The sequence below is a fragment of the Miscanthus floridulus genome, chromosome 5, assembly GCF_019320115.1.
Source record: "Miscanthus floridulus cultivar M001 chromosome 5, ASM1932011v1, whole genome shotgun sequence".
Lineage (NCBI taxonomy): Eukaryota > Viridiplantae > Streptophyta > Magnoliopsida > Poales > Poaceae > Miscanthus > Miscanthus floridulus.
The window spans coordinates 146,076,745-146,099,228 of record NC_089584.1 but is presented as its reverse complement, the minus strand read 5'-3'; the positions used below and the strand labels follow the sequence as shown (position 1 = coordinate 146,099,228).

General features: G+C 52.8%; 1 protein-coding gene across 1 annotated transcript; it reads left to right on the top strand.

Annotated features, from left to right (window-relative positions):
• The first annotated feature begins 1,651 nt into the window (after window positions 1–1,651).
• On the top strand, window positions 1,652–18,728 carry LOC136454006 (protein OSB4, chloroplastic-like). The gene is given in 9 exon segments (XM_066454556.1): window positions 1,652–1,838; window positions 1,841–2,072; window positions 2,566–2,704; window positions 3,537–3,690; window positions 17,324–17,424; window positions 17,513–17,660; window positions 17,740–17,814; window positions 18,168–18,229; window positions 18,323–18,728. Coding segments are annotated over 9 exon segments (1,188 nt in total). The 5' UTR covers window positions 1,652–1,714; the 3' UTR covers window positions 18,476–18,728.
• The last annotated feature ends 3,756 nt before the right edge of the window (window positions 18,729–22,484 follow it).

The following is a 22,484-nucleotide window of genomic DNA, read 5'->3' as shown; positions in this document are numbered from 1 at the left end:
ACGTGGAGTTTTCCTAAGTTGTCTCTTAAAATTTTATGCATATATGTATTAGGTAGGAGGGGCTAAGGTTAAGAGAAGATAAAAAAACCTCTATTCTTTTGTTCAGCCCCGCCTAAGTTTTTTTCTGGCTTCGTCACTGCGCTCGTGGAGACAGTAGACTGTCCGATCGACATCGATCGCAGCCTGGTGATCCGATGTCATGTCAATCCCCGCCTCCGCGCGCGACGTCGCACGTTTACCACGCTGACAGGCAGCGCATGCAGCGTGCTGTTGCATCGTCGACACAGCCGGGTCGGGACAAGGACAAATAGCCATGCGTGACGTGCGGGCGTTGTATATAATATGGTGCACCGGTGCTTGTCGCTAGCAGGCACGCCCGCCCTGTCGTGTGCCACACGCTGCGATTCAAGCATCGGACCGCCGCCGCCGCCGATCGACGGCGTCCAAATCGCACAGCAGTGAACCCGCTCCGCTCCGCGCCCGACGTCGGCGGCGCTGGGCTGCTGGGCGGTTCGTACCACTGGCTCTACGCCTCTACCTGCGTCACAGCGCGCGGCAGCCTGCTCGAGTGGGCAGGCAGCCAGCGACGCGATGCGTGGAATTTACAAGGATGTAAGGACACGCACGCGCGGACGCCGTCGCCGTCGCGCGCGCGTGGTCAGCTCTGGTCAGAGCACGCTTTGTCTGGCCGCTTCGTTCCGGTTTCTGTTTCAGCTGCAGGCGCGGTCGTGGCGGTGGCACGGCTACGCACCGGGAGACGTCCAGCGACGGCGAGCCGACATCCTCCGGTCAACGAATTAAGCCCAGGCTGACTGGCCTGCCGGCACGACCGGACGTGGCACGGCACACTGAATCAAGTTTGACGCGACGTTTCAGAATTCAGAGCACAGCACGCGCGCTCTTGGTTGTGTGGTTCTCGATGGATGATAGCAGCAGGTTGGGACTTGGGAGCTGTTGAGAAATTGCTCTAACGGCTTTCAAAAACAAAACCAAATTGGCCAAGTCAGTCAGAAAAAAAAAACGATACCAGGAACTGAACAAAACCGATGGAACTCATCCGTGGTAAAGCAGTAGCTCCAAGCGAGAACACCAACCGACATTGACGACTTCAAATCTTCAGTGCTGTGCAACGGATATAAACCTTATGGGTTTTTACACACTTTCTGTTTTCCAGCGGCAGATCTGACTTTCAGAGATCACAGCACCGGGAATTTTTTTGAGACAAAGGAACAGAGCATCGAGATAGCCGTGGCTGTGAGCAAATCTACCTGCTTATAGTACAGCTTAAGACACTATCTACTGCTGAAAGCTCGCTAATCTCGGTCATAGAGAAGAAGAAAGTGCCTGTTGTTGCCGACTTGCCGTCAGGGAACAGGGATGAGCGGTCGCTGAGTGTACAGCGGCTTGGCGAGCAGCCTGGTGCGTCGATGCTGAGAGTGGCCCAGAGCGGCGACTGGGCCTCTTCTCAGCGTGGGCTAAATGTGAGGTTGCCTTTGCCACACTACTACGGACCCAACGACACAACCCAACAAAAAGCCTGCCTACGAACTATGGAAGGACAAGTACCACCCCTTCGTCCGGCCCAAGCTCATATCGGCCCACCACCTTTGTTTGACCACCTGGAGGGGCTGGTTCCCCTTCCGCCCTGAGATTTCTCTCCTCTCCTGCGTCCCCTCGCTGGGGTTTAGGGTTCTACAGCCACCAGGTAGCCACCATGATGCACCACCACCTCTCGCGCCTCCTCCTCCCCGTCCCGCTCCCCGCCGCTTCCTCTCCCTACGCCGCGGCGCTCTCCACGCCCCCCAGGCGCGGCTACGCCCGCCGCGCCAAGCCGCCGCCGCCTCCCATGCGGCGGCGGCTGACTCGGACGCGAAGTCCACGTGGCAGACGGAGAAGCTCCCGGGCGAGCTGCCGCGGCCGCCGACCATCCCGTTCCAGCCGCGCGTCGCTAACGCCGTGCACCTCGTCGGCACCGTCTGGTCGCCCGTGCACGTGCAGCAATTGCCCGACGGCCGATTCTCCGCGGTCTCCGTGCTCGTGCACGACCACGGCATCAACTTGCCCAAGTTCTGGTGAGAGGGCTGCTTTGCTTTCCCTTGTTGCCGTTTTCCTCTTCTTCTGTACTGTGTTCACTTTGTACGGTACCGTAATGATTGCAGTTGGAAGCACGGTTTTCATGTTAGGATATGTTGAGAGTGGGATTACCCCCAAATATTGCAGGTTTTGTTCTTTGTTGTGTCGAAACGACTAACTAAATTTATTGTTGCCTTGTTATCTGTAAAAAAAAAATTACCTGTGAACCAAATTTATATTGTTATTCATCATCTTATGCTGCAAAATTAGACATATTCCTTTGCATTTATTTATCCATAATTTATAACCAGTGTTTGAGCGCACTAGTCTAAACACCATAAGTATCTGTAGTCTAAAATGAACTGAGGACCACCAGAAGTATCTCTTTTGTTGTTTCTGGAGTAGTGTCACCAATCTTACTTTTTGACATGTCTGTTTTCATTTTTCATGCCCATTTGAATACTCTGATGTCCAAGTTTTTTTTACCTTCAGGGTTCCCATAGTTTTCAAAGATGACTTGGCACAAGTAGCCGCTTCTCATTTGAAAGAAAATGACCTTGTTTCTGTGTCTGGGAAATTAACTTGTGATTCTCCACCATTCAAGCTTGCTGATGGCGAAGCAAACATTCAGGCATGTCTCTATTGCTCATATTTATTTTCGGTGTTCTGTTCTTTGTGAATCTCGTGGGGGTAGGCAGATGCCTCATGTGTTCAGTTCAAGTCTAGTTCGCCCTGCATTTAGTATTTGCACCCATTTTGTTTTGGAAAAAAAGTCCAAAATGTCCCACAACTTTGACCTGTGTATAACCCCCTAAACTAGCTCTTGGTTCGATTTACTCCCCCAACCTTTTGAATTGTTCCAATCTACCCCTTAATACGATTTGTCTTTTTATTTTCTCCATGTACCAGTTGAGTTTTAAGTTATTTTTCTAAATGACAGCAGACATCATAAGTTGTTTTAAAAAAGTCAATAAGATTCATTAATCATTTTTTCGTACAATTTTGATATCTAGATTCAATTTGTTATTGTATGTCCTAACCTTTCAAAATAATGATGAAAAGTTCATAATATATTTTTAACATAATTTCTGATGTTTGCTATCATATCACAAAATTTTAACTTAAAACTTAGCTTGTACATGGAGAAACATAAGAGTGACAAATCTTATTAAGGGTAAATTGGACCAATTCAAACAGGGGAGTAAATCGAACAAAAGATTACTTAAATTAGAATAAGTTTATTGGGTTATTTGGATCCCCATGGCCTTGCTTGGGGTTGGGTGGGTGTGGGGGTGGGGGTAATTTGGACTTTTCTTTTACCCTTTGCAATAAGAAAACTCTGAGCAATTTTTACTCTTACTCTTCTCACAAGTTTGTGTAGTAATGGCATTTCTTATAATTCTTATTCTAAGTGATCGAATGAAGCCGACTGCAAAACTGATTAAATATTAAATCTGTTCTAGGTGTTAGCAAATTCGCTGAGATTTGTTGATAGTAAAGCTGTTGAAACAGAGGCCATACTGGATGAAGATGAAGGATTTATGGAGATTGTTGAGGCTGAAAAGAAAGTTGAAGCAAAAAAACCCACCTCTAAATTTCTGCCTCGCACTGTTTCAGGTAATGTATCTCTCTCTCTGTCAAGTCCCCAAACCCTGCTCTGTTATGTCATTAGGTCATTTCGTTTATGTCCTCCCAAGGCTGCATCTAACAAGAAGCTTCAACTCGATAAAACTGACTTATTTCTAACATCTGATTGTGTTTGATGAATTCTTGCTGGGATGTTTCTTTGTTACCAGTTAGGGGCAATAATAACAATCAATATCTTTTGCACACCTTTGTTGGCATGCCTAAGTCTGATTAGTCTACAATTCATCAGATTAATTGCTGAATGCTGATCCTGATTAGCAGATTGCCAATCTATCATGTTGACCTTGCTCCAATAACTTTGTAACCTGGTCAAGACAGTTGGAACTATCTTGATGCTTCAACTAATGAATATGAAAGCAACACATGAAACCTCTATGGCTACACTTTTACTGCACTTTTGATGTTTTGACTTAATTAGAACTGATTCACTCAAAGCACACTTTGCGAGTATATGTACATATAGGGTAGCAAATAGCTGGATACAGCCTTACAGTTTGTGCATTGTATTACATATAGCCTAGCGTGTCTATAAAAACCATGCTTTTAGGATGCCCTGTGTTATGACCGGCATCCGATATACAAGGCGTAGGCCCATTAGTGGCTAGGGGCTGCCGGCCAGGGAGGCCTAGGGGCCTAAAAGCCCATAGTTATTTTTATTTATTCCTATTATTATTATTAGAGAGATTATAAATACTTGTAAAGACTTTGAGATTGGATTAAGCAGAAACAGAGTTGTTTCCGGCTTCCTGAAGGGAGCCGGGATTTCCTAACCCTAGCCGCCTCGTGTTGTTGTCGCGCGTCTCCTCCTCCACACGCGCGACCACGGCACCTCGACGCTGTTCGTCGCGCTTCAAGCCTCGTCCTTCGGTCTCCCACGGCTACAACTTACGATCCGTCAGGGGCAGGCCTGCTGTCCATATCAACCTGGTATCAGAGACCTTGCCGATCATGGACTCCCCCGCTGCCTCCACAACCGCGCCTTCACCGGCAATTTCTGTCGTGCCGCTCTCCACCACAGCGCCTCCCGCAATTTCAGGCGTGGTGGTGAACTCGTCGCTGCCGCTGGGATCGGTGGCTGCGCCGGCCCCGGTATTCTCGCCGGAGCAGTCGACGGCGGCAATCGTGGACCTCAGCCACTGCATGCGGGAGGTCCAAGAAACGCTGCAGGCGCTCCTCCAAGGACAGCTGACCATCACGCCGCCGCTGCCCACACAGCCACCACCACTCCCTCCGCCGCCGTCATCAGCCGCATCCTACCCGGCCATCTCGTACCCCTACGGGATGCCCAGCGCGACACTGCCCTCGCCGCCGACCTCCATATCGCTGTCGTCGACACATGTTCCGATTCAACAGATTCGTTTTCCACCGTCGCCGTCGCAGATTCCGGCCTGGGCGCTCAGTTCCACGACAGCGCCAATCTACTCCATGATGACACCGCGGGCGTCCATACCGCCGACGCTGACGACGGGCGTTGTCGTCGCTCACGGTGGGCCGTTCGTAGCAGGCACCCTATATGGAGGTGTCGATGGCTTGCTCCTCCATGGCAGCAGCCTCCTGCCGCACTCCATCGCCTCCCCAACCATCGACAGCTTCCCTTCGGGTGGTAATCAGGGCGGCGAGCAGGGGAGTGATCATGGGCGCCACCCCCTCGATGTTCTACAAGCTGGAGTTCTCGACTAACGATGGCTCCGAGGACCCCCTGAACTGACTCAATCACTGTGAGTAGTTTTTCAGGGGCCAGCGCACACCGGCCTCCGACCGCACCTGGCTGGCTTCCTACCATCTCAAGGGGACGGCGCAGACATGGTACTACGCCCTCGAGCAAGACGAGGGCATGCCTCCTTGGGATCGCTTCATGGAGTTGTGCCGTCTCCGCTTCGGGCCGCCTGTTCGCGGTACCAGATTGGCCGAGCTGGGGCGCTACCTTTCCACTCCACCGTCCAGGAGTTCTCTGACCGCTTCCAGGCAGCGTTGTGCCATGCGCGCGACATCTCCACAAAGCAGAAGGCCGAACTCTACGTTGGCGGCCTCGCGGAGCACATTCGGGTGGATGTGGAGATGCGGGATCCACCCGACCTTCAGACCGCCATGTATTTGGCCCAGGCATTCGAGCGTCGCGCGGCGGCCATGCCTCCAGCACCTCTGCAGCGGGGTGCCCGACCTCCTCAGCGGCCTGGCTTTCCCCCGCGCGTGCCAGGCGCGGGTGCTCCTCCAGCTGGAGCCCCTGTGCCCCCAGTGGGTCGATTAGCAGCGGCGAACGGGGCGCCCCCGGTGCGCCAGTTCCGCCGCCTCACGCCGACCGAGCAACTGAAGCGGCGTCAACAAGGGCTTTGCTTCAACTGTGATGAGCCCTACGTCCGCGGCCACGTGTGCCCATGGCTCTTCTACCTCGAGTCGGACGACTACATCGACGACGGGCCGGGGGATGCCGCGGTGATGGATAACGTCGCCAACCCTGAGGCTCCGGACGCTGAGGAGCCTGCGGCCGCTAATGTTCTTGTGGTCTCTCTACACACACTTGCAGGGATCCGCACGGACAATATGATGCTTCTCCCGGTGATGGTTAAAGGGGAGCAGCTGTTGGCGCTAGTCGACACCGGCTCCACGCACAACTTCCTTCATGGCGCGACGATGCGCCGCCTAGGGCTCGCCCCGACGGGCGGTGAGCAGCTCCGTTGTTAGTCGCTGAATTCTTACTCTTGGTAGTAGCAGAATTCTTACTCTCATCGAGAGAGGATGACACTAGGAGTTGAGGCAATTTTCTAGTTTATTTCTCACACAAATGTCATGCCAACCTGAGGGGTTGGGGATACATATTTATAGGCTGCTAGCCAGCCAAGCATATGCCAAGATGCTGTCCTAAAACAGATGCTGTCCTAGATGCTAAGATGCTGTCCTAGATGCTGTCCTAAAACAGATGCTGTCCTAGATGCTAAGATGCTATCTTAGCCAGTCAATGATGCTGTTCTTGATGGGCAGCAAGACCACCATGCAGCCACAAGGACCATATGCTGCAGCCCCACAAAGACCAGCCAATACAGAGACTTATCCCATCATTCTCCCCCTAAGTCTTGTGCGTCGTCTTGTGGGAAAGTTGAACCATCCCGGTCCTGGAGCAGAGCTCAAGGAACTTGATCCTCCCAAGAGGCTTGGTAAGCAGGTCCGCAAGCTGGTCCTTGGTGTTGATGTAGCTTGCCTTGATGCTCCCTTCCTCCAAACAGCCTCGGATGAAGTGGTACCTCACCCGGATGTGCTTACTCCGTTCATGGAAAACGAGGTTCTTTGCCAGGGCCAGAGCGGACTTGCTGTCCATCCTGAGCTTCACCGCTCTAGTGTCTCTGCCGAGGAGATCACCAAGCAGTCGAGTGAGCCAGAGCGCCCGAGTCGAAGCGGTGGAGGCTGCTATGTACTCGGCCTCGCAGCTGGACAGGGCCACCACCTGCTGCTTGACCGACTGCCAGCTAACGAGGCACTTGCCGAGGAGGAAGAGGATCCCGCTCGTGCTCTTGCTGATGTTGATGTCGCCGGCGTGGTCGCTGTCGCTGTACCCGACGAAGTGTGCCGCCCCAGGGCACCTAGGGTAGTAGAGGCCGTGGTCGAGAGTCCCCGCAACGTAGCGGATGATCCTCTTCACAGCCTGCTGGTGCTCCGTCGTCGGTCGTTGCATGAACCGACTAACGTAGCCGACGGAGAATGCCAAGTTCGGCCGTGTGTGGGCGAGGTAGCGAAGGCTCCCCACAAGACGTCGGTACTGCGTAGCGTCCACCTCCTCCGTCGTGCTGTCGCGGCTCAGCTTCAGCCTCTCCTCCATCGGAGTGAGAGCTGGGTTGCAGTCGGTGAGCCTGGCTAGCTCAACGACGCGCTTGGCGTAGGCGGTCTGTCGAAGCGTGCCCCCGGAGTCATCCTGGTGCACCTCGATTCCCAGGTACAAGTAGAGAAGCCCCAGGTCACTCATCTGGAAGGTGGCCTTCATCTCTTCCTTGAATGCCGCCACCTCCGCATCCTTGGTGCCGGTGATCATCAAGTCGTCGATGTAGACACCCACCAGCAGAGCATTTCCTCCACTGCCCCGTCGGTAGATGGCCGCCTCGTGCGGGCTTTGCTCGAAGCCCATTCCCTTTAGCGTGGAATCCAACTTGGCATTCCACGCCCTCGGTGCCTGCCGCAAGCTATAGAGGGCCTTGCGCAGGCGGAGCACCTTGCCCTCCTTGCCGGGGATCGCAAATCCCGGCGGCTGGTGCACGTAGACCTCCTCCTTCAAGTCGCCGTTAAGGAACGCCGACTTGACGTCCATGTGATGAACACGCCAGCCCTCCTGGGCAGCTAGCGCAAGGAGTCGCACGGACTCCATTCGTGCCACGGGAGCAAAGGCGTCGTCGAAGCCGACCCCCTCCTGCTGCACGAAACCTCGTGCCACCAAGTGAGCCTTGTGCTTGACGATGGCGCCGGCTTCATCCCTCTTCAGCTTGTACACCCACTTAACGGTGATCGCGCTGTGGCCCCGAGGAAGGTCAGCAAGCTCCTAGGTGCGGTTCTTCTCAATCGTATCCATCTCCAACTGCATCGCGGCGCGCCATGCCGCGTCTCTCAGCCTCAGCAAACGACTGAGGCTCGCCGTCGTCACACGCAAGGTGCAACTGCGCCTCCAGGTTGTGAGGCACCAGTCCCGGCACCGGCTGGTCGCCGAGAAGGTTCTCCATCGTACGGTACCGCAACGGCTCGCCGTCGTGGTACGCGTCGATGCGCTCCTTGTCATGAGAGAGCGGAGTAGCGAGCTCAACCGGGCTGTGCTCGACACGAGCTGGTGTTGGAGTAGACGTGCCTGGAGAGGTGCCTGTCGGTGCTGGAGTGCGTGGCGGTGCCGGCTGTGGTAGAGCCGACGAAGAACTCATCGCAGCCGAGGTCCTGGCAGGAGAGCGTGGTGCTGTCGGAGTAGCAGGTGCCGGGGTCGGTGGAGGCTCGGGGACTGGGGTAGATGCGCTCGTCGAAGAAGAGCTGCCTACTCCCCCAGCTCCCTCGAAGTGAACGTACTCGACAGTGAAGTCGTCGTACGTCGGAGCCGAGCCGTCGTCCACCGCTTTGTCCCACGCCTATCCTCACCCTTCGTTGAACACAACGTCGCGCGTCGTGCGCACACGCTGTGTCTTTGGGTCGAGGATGCGGTAGGCCTTCGAGCCCTCCGCGTAGCCGATAAACACTCCAGAGTGCTCCTGTCGTCGAGCTTGCTGATGTGGCCAAGCCCCTTGGCGAACACGAGGCAGCCGAAGACCCGCAAGTGGGAGACCGTCGGCTTGCGCCCATGCCAAGCCTCGTACGGCGTCCTGCCGTCGAGCGCCTTGGTAGGCGAGCGGTTGAGGATGTAGACGACCGACACCACCGCCTCTCCCTAGAAGACAGCCGGCATCCCCCTCTGCTTGAGAAGGGCCTGAGCCATCCCCACAACCGTCTGATTGCGCCGCTCGACGACGCCGTTCTGCTGCGGGCTGTACGACGCGGAGTAGTGGCGCTGAATGCCCTTATCAGCGCAGTACGACGCGAATTCAGCCGCCGTTGTCGGTGCGCAGCACGCGCAGCTTGCGGTCGCGCTCCGCCTCCGCAGCAGCCTGCGTGCGCTTGATGGCGTCCGCAGCCTCTCCCTTGCTGCCGAGGACCATTACCCACATGTAGCGGGAGAGGTCGTCGACGAGCAGCAGGAAGTAGCGTCGTCGTCCTGGTGTGGCCGGTGTCATCGGGCCACACAAGTCCCCGTGCACAAGCTCGAGCCTCTCCTTGGCTCGAAAGCTCGTCCACTGGGGAAAAGGGAGTCGCCTCTGCTTCGTGAACACGCAGACGTCGCAGAGCTGCTCCACATGGTCGAGGCACGGCAGGCCTCGCACCATCTCCATGGCCCTGAGTCGCTTCAGGGCCTCGAAGTGAAGGTGCCCGAAGCGTTCGTGCCACTGCCACGCCTCGTCATCCCGACGAGCAGCGAGACAGAGGGGTTGTGCCACCTGCACGTTAAGGACGTAGAGTCGATTTGCGCTTCTGGTTACCTTGGCAAGAAGGCGACGACGGCGATCCCAAATCCTCATGACTCCATCATTAACCACCACGCGCGAACCGTTCTCATCCAGCTGTCCCAAGCAGATGATAGAGTTCCTCAACGCGGGGATGTAGTAGACTCCGGTGAGCAGCCTGTGCTCACCAGACACGACGGTGAAGATGACGGAGCCGACGCCCTTGATCTCCACGCCGGAGGCATTCCCAAACTTGATGGAGCCTCGGATGCTGGAGTCAAGCTTGGTGAAGAACTTCCGTCGACCGGTCATGTGATGGGTGGCGCCGGTGTCGAGGCACCACCCGTCAGTCTTGTCGTTGCCGGAGTCGTCGCTGAGGAGGGCGTGTGCTTTTGGCTCGTCAAGGTGGAGAGCCGCTGCGGCCGGTGCCGCTGGAGGTAGCTCGATGTTTGCATGTGCCATGAATAGAGCCGGCTCCTCCTCCGCCTGTGCCACATGGGCCTGGCCGCGTCGTGGCTGTTGACAGTCCTTGGCCCAATGGCCAAGCTAGCCGCAGTTGTGACAGGTGTCGTCTCGTGACGGCTTGTGCTTGTCGGCGGCGTCGCCCTGGGTGCCTCCGCGGGCATCACCTTCGGTACGTCCTCGCGCCCCGGCCTGGGCGTCTCTGCGCGCCTTGCGCGGCTTGCCATGCTTGCGGCCGCCTATCACGGAAGAAGGCTCCCCCTTCTTCTGGTTACCTTGACAGGCAGCCCACTGCTCCCGAGTGAGAAGGAGCTTCTCGCCAGTGGTGATGGGCCCCGAGAGAGACCGTGGCTCATCGCTGTCGACGACCTTGAGGCGACCTATCGCCTCCTCGATCGACATCGTGGAGAGATCCAGCAGAGACTCGATCGAGCGAGCCATCTGCTTGTACTTCTCGGGGACGCAACGGAATAGCTTTTTGACAGCTCTCTCCTCGTCGTAGGTGTTATCGCCGAACTGCACCATCTTCTGCAACAGAGTGTTGAGACGGAGAGCAAAGTCATCAACATCCTCACCTGGCTTGAAGGCTAGGTTCTCCCACTCCTTGCGAAGTGCCTGCAGTCTGGACTTGCGAGCGCGGTCGCTGCCAATGCGTGCCGCAGCAATGGCATTTCAAGCCTCCTTGGCAGTCCGCTTGTTGGTAAGCGAGAACTGCATCTCGGACGGGACTGCAGCGATGAGGGCATCCAGCGCCCGTCGATCCTGGTCGTAGTCGACGTCGCCGTACCGGACTGCCTCCCACATGTGCCGCACCTGGAGCTTTAGCCTCATCACCGCAGCCCACTCGATGTAGTTGGTCTTAGTGAGGGTAGGCCACCCACCGCAGGGGCCGACATCCCTGACAACAGTCTGAAGCCCGTGGTAACCACAGTACTGATCCGGGGAGAGAGTCACGCTGCCTGTGAAGGCCGTGCTCTTCATCAACCCGTTCGCCACCGTTGCGGTGCGCGCCTCCTCCAGGAGTGCCGCCGGCGCGTCCGCACCTGTCTGGGCTGCCGCCGTGCTCGTGGGCGTGCGCGGCTGCCCACTGCGCCGCCCGCGCTCGCGCTGCCTCCCTCTCCAGCAGCTTGAGGTCCGCGTCGGCGCTGTCGTCAGCAGAAATGGAGCTGCTGATACTGCCGCGCAGAACCTCGACCTCCGCCGCCGCCGCACGCGCTGCATCCACCTCCGCCGCCGCTTCCGCCTCCGCTCTAGCTGCTGCCAGCTCCGCCACTGCCAGCTTCGACGCCCTTGCCGCCGCCGCAGCGGTCTCTGCTGCCGCTCGCTCGCGTTCCTCTGCCGCGGCAAGTTCGGCCTCCTGTCGACGCCGCGTGCTCGAGGCGACCGAGTGCTGAGACTGTCTTGCGGACATGACGCACTACCGGGAGGCTGCTGCGTGGGGAGAGGGCTGCGCAGAGGGAGAGGAGTGAGCAGGAGCGGCCGGAGTTGTTGCTGCTCCCAGCCGGGGCTATTGCGAGGCTAGAAAAGGAGATGAGCAGGAGATGCTCAGGCTACATGATAGTACGGCTCTGATACCACTTGTTAGTCGCTGAATTCTTACTCTCATCGAGAGAGGATGACACTAGGAGTTGAGACAATTTTCTGGTTTATTTCTCACACAAATGTCATGCCAACCTGAGGGGTTGGGGATACATATTTATAGGTTGCTAGCCAGCCAAGCATATGCCAAGATGCTGTCCTAAAACAGAAACTGTCCTAGCCAGTCAAGAATGCTGTTCTTGATGGGCAGCAAGACCACCATGCAGCCACAAGACCATATGCTGCAGCCTCACAAAGACCAGCCAACACAGAGACTTATCCCATCATCCGTGTCACCGTGGCCAACGGCGACCGGCTACCTTGCGACGGCATTGCTTGTCACGTGCACATCCGCATCGGCTCGGAGTCCTTTTCCATCACGTGCGTCGGATTGGACTTGGGCTGTTTCGACTTCATCCTCGGCGTCGACTACCTACGGACCTTGGGTCCCATCTTGTGGGATTTCGAGGCCATGACGCTGTCTTTCTGGCGCGAGGGCAGACGCGTCCTTTGGCAGGGCGTGCGCAGCCCCGACGCGGCGGTCCCACAGCAGCACCTCGCTGCACTCTCCGTCGACGCCCAGCAGCCGCTGATGGACTTGCTGCTGCAGCAGCAGAGCGCCGTCTTCGACGAGCCCACAGGGCTCCCACCGGTGTGCCCGTACGACCACCGCATCCACCTGCTGCCCGGCACCGCCCCGGTCGCGGTGCGCCCGTACCGCTACCCCCAGCTGCAGAAGGACGAGCTGGAACGACAGTGTGCGGCCATGCTCGCCCAGGGCATCATCCGGCCGAGCACCTCTCCGTTCTCCGCACCCGTCTTGCTGGTACGGAAGGCGGACAAGTCTTGGCGCTTCTGCATCGACTACCGCGCCCTCAACGCCAAGACTTCCAAGGACAAATTCCCGATTCCGGTGGTGGATGAGCTGCTTGACGAGCTCCATGGTGCTCGCTTCTTCACCAAGCTCGATCTGTGCTCCGGGTATCATCAGGTGCGGATGCATCCCGAAGACATCGCCAAGACTGCCTTCCGCACGCATCACGGCCACTACGAGTTCATGGTGATGCCGTTCGGGCTCTCCAACGCCCCAGCAACTTTCCAGGCCTTGATGAACGATGTGCTCCGACCCTACCTACGGAGGTTCGTGCTGGTATTTTTCGATGATATTTTGATCTACAGCTCTTCGTGGGCTGAGCACCTGCAGCACGTCAACATCATCCTCAATGCGCTGCGAGCACATCATCTTCACCTGAAGCGCTCTAAGTGCTCATTTGGGGCGACATCGGTGGCCTATCTAGGCCATGTGATCTCCGAGGGCGGCGTCGCCATGGACGCCGACAAGGTCGCCGCCGTTGCTGCATGGCCGACTCCACGCTCCGTCCGGGGCCTCCGTGGCTTCTTGGGCCTCGCGGGCTACTACTGGAAGTTCATCCGGGACTTCGGCCTCATCGCAGCACCGCTCACGCGTCTCTTACGGCGAGACGTGTTTGCATGGGACGACGACGCAGCAGCAGCATTTGAGGCGCTCAAGAGCGCCTTGACCACAGGGCCCGTTCTCCAGATGTCAGACTTCGCCACGACCTTTGTCGTGGACCGCGACGCGTCGGGTGCGGGGTTCGGCGCTGTCCTACATCAGGGTGCGGGACCCCTCGCCTACTTCAACAGGCCCTTTGCTGCCCGGCACTTGAAGCTTGCAGCGTATGAGCGGGAGCTGATCGGCCTGGTGCAGGCAGTGCGCCATTGGCGCCCATACTTGTGTGGGCGTCATTTTCTGGTTCGTACTGACCACTACAACCTCAAATTCTTGCTTGATCAACGCCTGTCCACCGTTCCGCAGCACCAATGGATCAGCAAGCTCTTCGGCTTCGACTTCTCTGTGGAGTACTGCCCGGGGCGTCTGAACACCGTGGCGGACGCTCTGTCTCGCCGGGATGCAGAGGAGGGGGCTACGACCACCATGGAGGGGGCGACTGTGGCTGTTCATGCCCTGTCCGGGCCAACCTTCGCCCTCCTGGATGACATCAGGCGGGCAACAACGACCGCGCCCGATGGCCAGCAGCTCCTCCAGCAGCTCCGGGTCGGCGAGCTCTCGGAGTCGTGGCACCTCGACGACGGGCTCCTTCTCCATGGGTCCCGCATCTTTGTACCGGACCATGGGGACCTGCGCCACCAGGCGCTCCTCCTGGCGCACTCGGCTGGCCACGAGGGAGTCCAGAAGACCCTCCACCGCCTCCGCGCCGATTTCTACATTCCACGGGATCGCGTGTTGGTTCAAGATTGGGTGCGTTCTTGCACCACCTGCCAGAAGAACAAGACGGAGACGTTGCAACTGGCGGGGCTGCTGCAGCCCCTCGAGGTGCCGTCCCAAGTGTGGGCCGACATCTCGATGGACTTCATCGTGGGGCTGCCCAAGGTCGGTGGCAAGTCCGTCATTCTCACCGTGGTGGATCGCTTCTCCAAGTACGCTCACTTCATCGCGCTCGGCCACCCCTACACCGCCACGACAGTCGCCCGGGCCTTCTTCGACGGCATTGTCCGCCTTCATGGGTTCCCGCTGTCCATTGTCAGTGACCGGGACCCCGTGTTTACCGGGCACTTGTGGCGGGATCTCTTCCGGATGGTCGGCGTTAAACTCCGCATGAGTACGGCGTTCCACCCGCAGACGGATGGCCAATCTAAGGTGGTCAACAAGGTCATCGCCATGTACTTGCGCTGTGTGACGGGCGATCGCCTGCGTGCATGGGTGGACTGGCTCTCGTGGGCGGAGTATTGCTATAATACCTCCTTCCACACCGCCCTGCGCGCCACTCCCTTCGAGGTCGTCTACGGTCGGCCTCCTCCACCAATGTTGCCCTACACGCCAGGGACGGCGTGTGCGGAAGTTGCTGATGCTCTTCTACGATCCCGGGATGAGGTCCTGGCAGAGGTTCGCCAACGTCTTTTGCAGGCCCAGCAGCTGTCCAAGAGGTATTATGATGCAGGGCATCGCGATGTGGAGTTCCAAGTGGGTGATTGGGTCTGGCTGTGGTTGCTGTACCGCACGGCTAAATCCCTCGAGCCGGGCGCCAAGGGCAAGCTCGGTCCCCGCTACGCAGGGCCGTTCCGCATCCTGGAACGCATCGGCCGAGTGGCGTACCGTCTGCAGCTGCCGGAGGGTGCTCGTTTACATGATGTCTTCCACGTGGGCTTGCTCAAGCGCCACAAAGGGGACCCTCCAGCAGCGCTGGACGTCCTTGAGCCGACCCTAGACGGTCGGCTGCGGCCAGCTCCTGCCAAGGCGCTCCGGGCTCAGCAACGCCGGGGTGCCTGGCAAGTACTCATCCAGTGGCGCGGCTTCTCCGAGGAGGATGCAACATGGGAGTCCGTCAACGAGTTCCGCACCCTCTACCCTGACTTCCAGCTCGAGGACGAGCTGTTTGCGCAGGCTGGGAGAGATGTTATGACCGGCATCCAATATACAAGGCGTAGGCCCATTAGTGGCTAGGGGCTGCCGGCCAGGGGGGCCTAGGGGCCTAAAAGCCCATAGTTATTTTATTTATTCCTATTATTATTATTAGAGAGAAGTATAAATACTTGTAAAGACTTTGAGATTAGATTAAGCAGAAACAGAGTTGTTTCCGGCTTCCTGAAGGGAGCCGGGATTTCCTAACCCTAGCCGCCTCGTGCTGTTGTCGCGCGCCTCCTCCTCCTCCACACGCGCGACCACGGCACCTCGACGCTGTTCGTCGCGCTTCAAGCCTCGTCCTTCGGTCTCCCACGGCTACAACTGACGATCCGTCAGGGGCAGGCCTGCTGTCCATATCACCCCTGTGTGTTGGCCGTACTTGCCAAGTACATTTGAGGGTTATGTAGCTTCATTAGGGCCTTTTTTGTTCAAGTTCGAACTAATAAACTAAAAATAGAAGTCCCAGAGAGGTATCACCTCATCCAAATGCAACTAAAAAATGTCTGTATAGGTATCCTATGTAGTTTTTTTAATGCCTCCTATGTAGTTTTTTAATGTCTAGTTTCTATAATTGATTTGATTTGGTAAAATACACTAGTGGTTCTTAAATTTGTGGTATGATCTAAGTCTCTAAATTCTTGAAATGTACATACGGGCCCCTAAATTTCATTAAATGGCCACTTGATGTTTTAATTACCCTAATCAGCATGAACTTGCCTGTGGAGCGAAAAATGGCATCTGACATGTAGTCTAGCACGATAGCAGCAATGACCATGATCCTGTGGTAGAGCATAGGGACCTTTTGGTCCACAAGCTAAAGTCTAAATTGCCACATGTAAATATTGCTAAATAGTGTGCTTAGGATCTCCAGTGACACACTTAAATAAGTTTAGGGAGCTATATACGCATTCTAAGAGTACAAGGACCTAGACAACTTGGTGGCCATGGAGTCCAGGTGCCCGGACAGATTCAAACTTTCTTTAAATTAGCCGTCATCTCGGTAGTTGGCAGCGGGGCAAACACCCTTTTCTGGATGGACAGGTGGCTGAATGGACAGTCCATTGCTGACCTTGCCCCTCGTCTTCTTGCTGTTGTTCCTAAGAGAATAGCAAATAGACGCACGGTTGAGGAAGCTATGGCTAACCGTTCTTGGGTTATGGATATTTGTGGTGACCTACCAGTGGAAGTAATATTGGATTTTCTCTGTCTATGGGATCTCATCTATGATTTTCAGCTACAGCCGGATATTGAGGATTCTCACACTTGGCGTTTTTCTTCTAGTGGACAGTACTCGGCCAAGTCTGCTTATGAAAGTTTTTTCATTGGGTCTACTCAGTTTGGCCCTTATGAGAGGATTTGGAAATCTTGGGCTCCACCTAAGTGCCGTTTCTTTATGTGGCCGGTTGCACATGATAGGTGCTGGACGGCGGATCGGCTGGCAAGGCGGGGGCTGCCACACCCGGAGCAGTGTCCTCTCTGTGATCAAGAGGAGGAAACCATCAATCATCTCCTTGTATCTTGTGTCTTCACTCGGCAGTTCTGGTTCTCTCTATTACAGCATTTTGGTATCCATCAGTTTTCCCCACAGCCTACGGATTCATCCTTTGATTTGTGGTGGGAAAGATCAAGCAATGCTACTGCTGGGTCAACAAAGAAAGGTTTCAACTCTCTTGTGATCCTAGGAGCCTGGACGTTATGGAATCATCGTAATAGTTGTGTTTTTAATGGGGCTGCTCCAAATTTAGCTGGTGCTTTGGTTTCTGCTTTGGAGGAGTGTCGGCTGTGGTCTTTGGCTGGGGCTCGGGGCTATCTTTCTTGGCACCCCCACCCCCACCCCTCCCCGCCTAAGGCTGTTTTTCTAGTTCTGGTCGCCTCTATATTCTCACAGGCGCGGTGTGTAGGTCCTTGTAATTGGGAATGGTGTGGTGTGTGTTGTACGGGGTTTCTTCCCCTTTGTTCTTCTTAATATAATGAAGCGCAGTTCTCCTGCATTTTCGAGAAAAAAACATGGTGGCCATGGACAGGTTCAAGGACCTCCAATGCATTTTGCTCTTTTGATTTCAATTGTGAATTACAGATAACACCTGCAATTTCTGATGGTGGCATGATGTTGGATCCTCAGGTTATAGGAACAAGACGGATAAGTTAAATAAACTCTGGAATGATGTTATATCTCGACCACAAGATTGGATTGATAACCGGCCTCAGAAGGAAAATGGATCGGTGAGTACGCTACTTATTCATAGAACGATAGAAGTTCCCCTTCAAAGAAATACAGCTTGCAAGCTATACTGACACTTTATAAATGCAGAGGAGTGCAAAGTATCCTGATTTTAAAAGCAAGGTTTCAGATGCGGTACTCTGGCTTGACAGTGCACCAACATCAGTTCGTGAAAAGTTGGATGATTTGGTTTTCGGTAGTGGTTATGCTGCTGCAGGAAGAAAAGATAAACCTTTTGGTAATGATACACGAAAACGTAAAATCTAATCCTTCGTTTGTTTATTTTCGTTTTTTGGGTACTAATATATAATTAGCAGGTACGAGTACAAACTGGATGAAGCCTAGGAAGAGCCCAGATGCTTCTTTTGCATCAAAACAAAAACTCGACGGTGGTACAATGACTGTTCTTTGTTACCTGCTAGTACATGATATTTAATTGTACAAAAGTCAATCTCGAGACAATGTGTACTGCTTTATTAACTCTGAGTTTAGTGTATTCTTGTTGTCTTATTTTCCCCAGTGCATAGCCAGATAACATCCTAATTTTCCATATGGTTTGTGTTGCATGCTGATGTGTATGTCCTTACATGTAGTTTTGACTCATCATCCGATTTGACAAATTTTGCTTGCTTGAGTAATTCTTGCTACCTTTTTTAACCAAAGCCTTTTTTTTTTCTGGAACAGAAATAGTTTTGAGTTGTCAGACATCTGACCTGTTTTACTGATGACACGTTTTTGCTTTCAGAGGACTTGTGGCGAGATCTTGTGGACAATCCAGCAAACTGGTGGGACAACCGAACAGACAAGGTTCGTATTTTATAAAGTTAAAACACATCATAACTTGTCTGTCATGTTCCCATATTTGTGCTGAATATTGCAGTTGTCTTGTTTGACATGCAGCCGACACCAAAGCATCCTGATTTCAAGAACAAGAATTCGGGGCAAGGTCTATGGATAGGAACCAAATCACCTCAATGGGCTAGAGATGCACTGCCATCCTTGAAATTTAAGGGAGGTAGCAAGGGTACAAGGAAAGAAACCTTGCTGTCATGATGGATATGAGCTTGGTGGCAATGGTAAGCCCTTGTGCTATATGCCCAGCTCCTGCCTCTCTTGCTAAATATATTGGGTCTGTCTCTGCGTAAAAGACGTGTGGCAATATACGCTAACACCTGATTCAGGTAGTACTAGACAATATTCAGGTTGGACCATTTTGACTTGTCAGGATGCAGGATGTAATAGTTTCCAAATTGATGCTTATTATATAATTGTCACATCCTGTAGGCTTAATTCGATGCCCTTTTGAATCCCCACGTTTTCGCTGTTGTACTGTTTGCTGTTCGATGAATGGGCTGTTCGCTATTTCTGGGGCTTCGTAGGACCCCATCTGCCAAATGAATTTGTAGATTATATGATGGCTCCACAGGCCTATGAAAAGCCTGTGCGGGTGGTTGGGCCATAGCCCATATTTATGTAATTCCATCCTTTAGGCTTTCCTCAACTCATGAGGGTACTGTTTTTTTCGGGAGTGTTATTATTTTTCTTCAAAATTTGCCTAAACCATTGAGAGGAGAGACAAATGATGCACTGAAATATTCCAAACAGTTCAAAAGACCTGAACCGAACTAGTGTCTTCTCTTTGCCTCCCCAAAAACCTGTGCGATTGTTCCCCAATCATGATAATTTTGTCCGCACGCAACATTGCGTCGGTGCTAAGAATCATGAATTTGGGCCACTAGGTGACGACTCCCATGATTGTTCGTCCAAACTCCCTGATCAGGAAGATCTTGTGTATCCTTAGATGCTTGCCTGTGATGATGCCTTTGAAAGTTAGCACCGTAACCTGGGAGGCAGAGTCCATGATGGCCGTTTGTTTCTACTGCCTGTAACATGGCCAGGATTGAGACGTCAATTTCCATCCGAGACAAAAGCACGGCACCTTTCAAGTGCAACAATCACTTATTGGGCCTCGTTTAGATGCTGAAAAAATTTCAACCCGATGAATAGTACCACTTTTATCTTATTTGACAAATATTGTCCAATCGTGGACCAACTAGGCTTAAAAGATTCATCTCGTGATTTCCAACTAAACTGTGTAATTAGTTATTTTTTTTACCTACATTTAATACTCCATGCAAGTGGCTAAAAATTGATGTGATGGAGAGAGAGTGAAAAAACTTAGAATTTTGGTGGCATCTAAACAAGGCGTTGGTGTGGAAACGACTTATCTCCTGAGATGACCCGATATTCCCAGGGCAATCACTCCACGAAAGATTCATGTAGGGTGTACTAGTAGGTCAGTAGATGGTACCACTCGCTAGTTGAGCTGAGAGTATGCTGCCTGAAAAGACTAGACAGGAAATGCAGCCCTCTCCAATGCTTTTGCAAGGCCTTTTGGGCCCCCTCTCCCTCCACTCGGTTCCCTGAGTGCTGCCGTTGACGCAACCCAAGCCAAGGCCGTCTTCCTCCAATCCCTACCTCCCATCATGACTCATCACCTCTCATTTCATCAAAAGATGAAACCAGAGACGACAGACGACGCCGGCCCCCAAATGCCTACGTACGTCTCTGCTTCCCTTCGTCATTTAAATGGCTAATATAGTATCCTCTTAGAGCATGTCTAATAATGATTTAGTCGGTTGCTAGCAGTATATGCTATTGCAATGTCACCTATGGCCGATGTAACTATATAGTAGTTAGATCTTAATACATATCACACCATGTCACCATTAATATGGCCCACCTTATTCTCTTCTAAAATTTCTTAGAGCTTGTGCCTCAGCTCTATATGCACAAATCTGATTTTTGACCTAATGCAACCTGCTCATATCATATTATACATGTTCTAAGTGGGTAAAAAATTTGAAGTTAGCTTTGGCTTTTTAAGATAAATTATTTTTATTAAGTATCTAGACATAGACATAGTGTATGTCTAAGCGTATAGTAGACGTTTTGGCTTTTTCGAGATAAATTATTTTTATTAAGTATATGTAGACATAGTGTATGTCTAAACGTATAGCAAAAGCAATGTGTCCATAAAAATCAAAACGTCTAATAATTTGACATGAGTGGTGTAGGAGGTTAGGGTTTGTGTTGGTGCTGAATGAGATGATGCTTGGTTTACACCCTCCTAGGCAAGTTGACCCCAGACATTGTGTGTCCAACCGAAGCTAGACGTCTGGGAGCGCACATCGACGCTGGCTTGTCTAGCGAGGCCTTGTTTAGTTGCCAAACTTTGAATGTGCAAAGTTGGAAAAAATGTACTGTAGCATCACTATAGCATTTCGTTTGTATTTGGTAATAATTGTCCAACCGTTGACTAATTAGACTCAAAATGTTCGTCTTGCAAAGTACAACCAAACTGTGCAATTAATTTTAAATTTCGTCTACTTTTAGTATTCCATACATGTACCGTAAGTTTGATGTGACGGGGAATCTTCTTTCTGCGTAGTGCCAAAGTTGAGAGTTTGGGAGGAACTAAATAAGGCCCTAGTCGAACCAAACATGCCCTGAATGGCCGGTCGTCATCCTACGTTTATAGGGTAGGGAGAAAGGGATTGTAGTACTTTTTTGTGGAGCTGAGGCTTGTGGATCTCTAGCGTCCCTTCTACCGATCCCTTCTACTGATCCCATCACGACGTTGTCTCGACCACGAGCAGGAGTATTATGGGGATGGGAAAGAGACCTCCAGTACTCCAATTCTCTGGCAGCGCAACCCAGGGAGTTGATGATATCTAGGCATTCGTCAATGAAGACCGCTTACCCCATATTCGATTTGTTCAGCTTTTTTTTCAACTAAAATAGTATTTTTCTCTCATAATAATTCAGCCAGAATAGTATTTTTTAGTCAAATTCTGGGGCACTATATTTTCCACGAGAAAGGCGGTGAAGGATGTGATGCCGGCCGGTGTGACATGTTGGGCTCATCTTGGCGTTCCCAGTTTGGGCCTTCCATTAGTATTCTTTCCTTTCGCTAGGTAGTAGGTACCCCTACCCGCCACCAAAAGTGCCCCATGCAAGCTGTTTTTTCTTTTCTTTTTCTTTTTGACTAGCTAAGGCCCCATGCATACTTGTTTAATGGCAGGTAGTGCCAGTAGCATGTAGTATGAAGTACCCATACTGTACGTCTCAACTACCAGATGTGCGGCTGCAATTCTCTTTGAACAATTTATATAAGCCTGACAACGACCCCAAATCACCATATATAAAATAAAATAATCTTGTATCCTTGTCCGCACGCCGTGTCACCGTCATGCCGGCGTTTTTCCAGCTGCCTGCTGCACTGCTGGACGCTTCATGCATGCATGTGTGTGATTGCTTAGCTTGCCCGGCCACCGGCCAGCCACCAGCTGCCCTAGCTAGCGCACACTTGCAAGCTGCTAGTAGTACTCCTAGCAGTCAAGCCTGCAATTAACGACAGCAACGCAACGCCGCTCAATTTACATGTCCACATGCATATCGATCCCTGAAAGGACACAACCCAGGTTGTCACCTAGCCTGTCCATAGATCTCATGGAGCGGTCGTCCTGATCCGGCCGGGCATCACGAAAGGTGCCATGGCAGCCATCGAATTCACGAGTTCATACCCTTGATGGAACGTCTGAACAAACCCATTTGTAATAAATTATCAATCTATCTATCTATCTACCTACGGAGTATCTATCTATGTGCTGGAACGCTGGATCGATGCCTTTGTACATGTGCCACACCTGATCCGTCGTTTTCAACTCCTAGCCAACTAGCTCCTCTCTCTCTCTCTGCGCATCGTATCTTTCGCTGTCTCTCTCACACACACTTAATATATTAGTCACTATCTATCTATCTATCTATCTATCTATCTATCTATCTATCTGCTAGAACGCTGGATCGATGCCTTTGTACATGTGCCACACCTGATCCGTATGAAAGGATCAAGATATCCAAGAGAAGATGAATTGAACTCATTCTAAATTCTTTATAATAATTAAGTTCTATATTTAGCTCACTTCACCTCTTGCCTAGAATGTAATTCTATTGTTCTACAACACAAAAGTTTTATATCCTAAGTTCTAATCTTACTCTA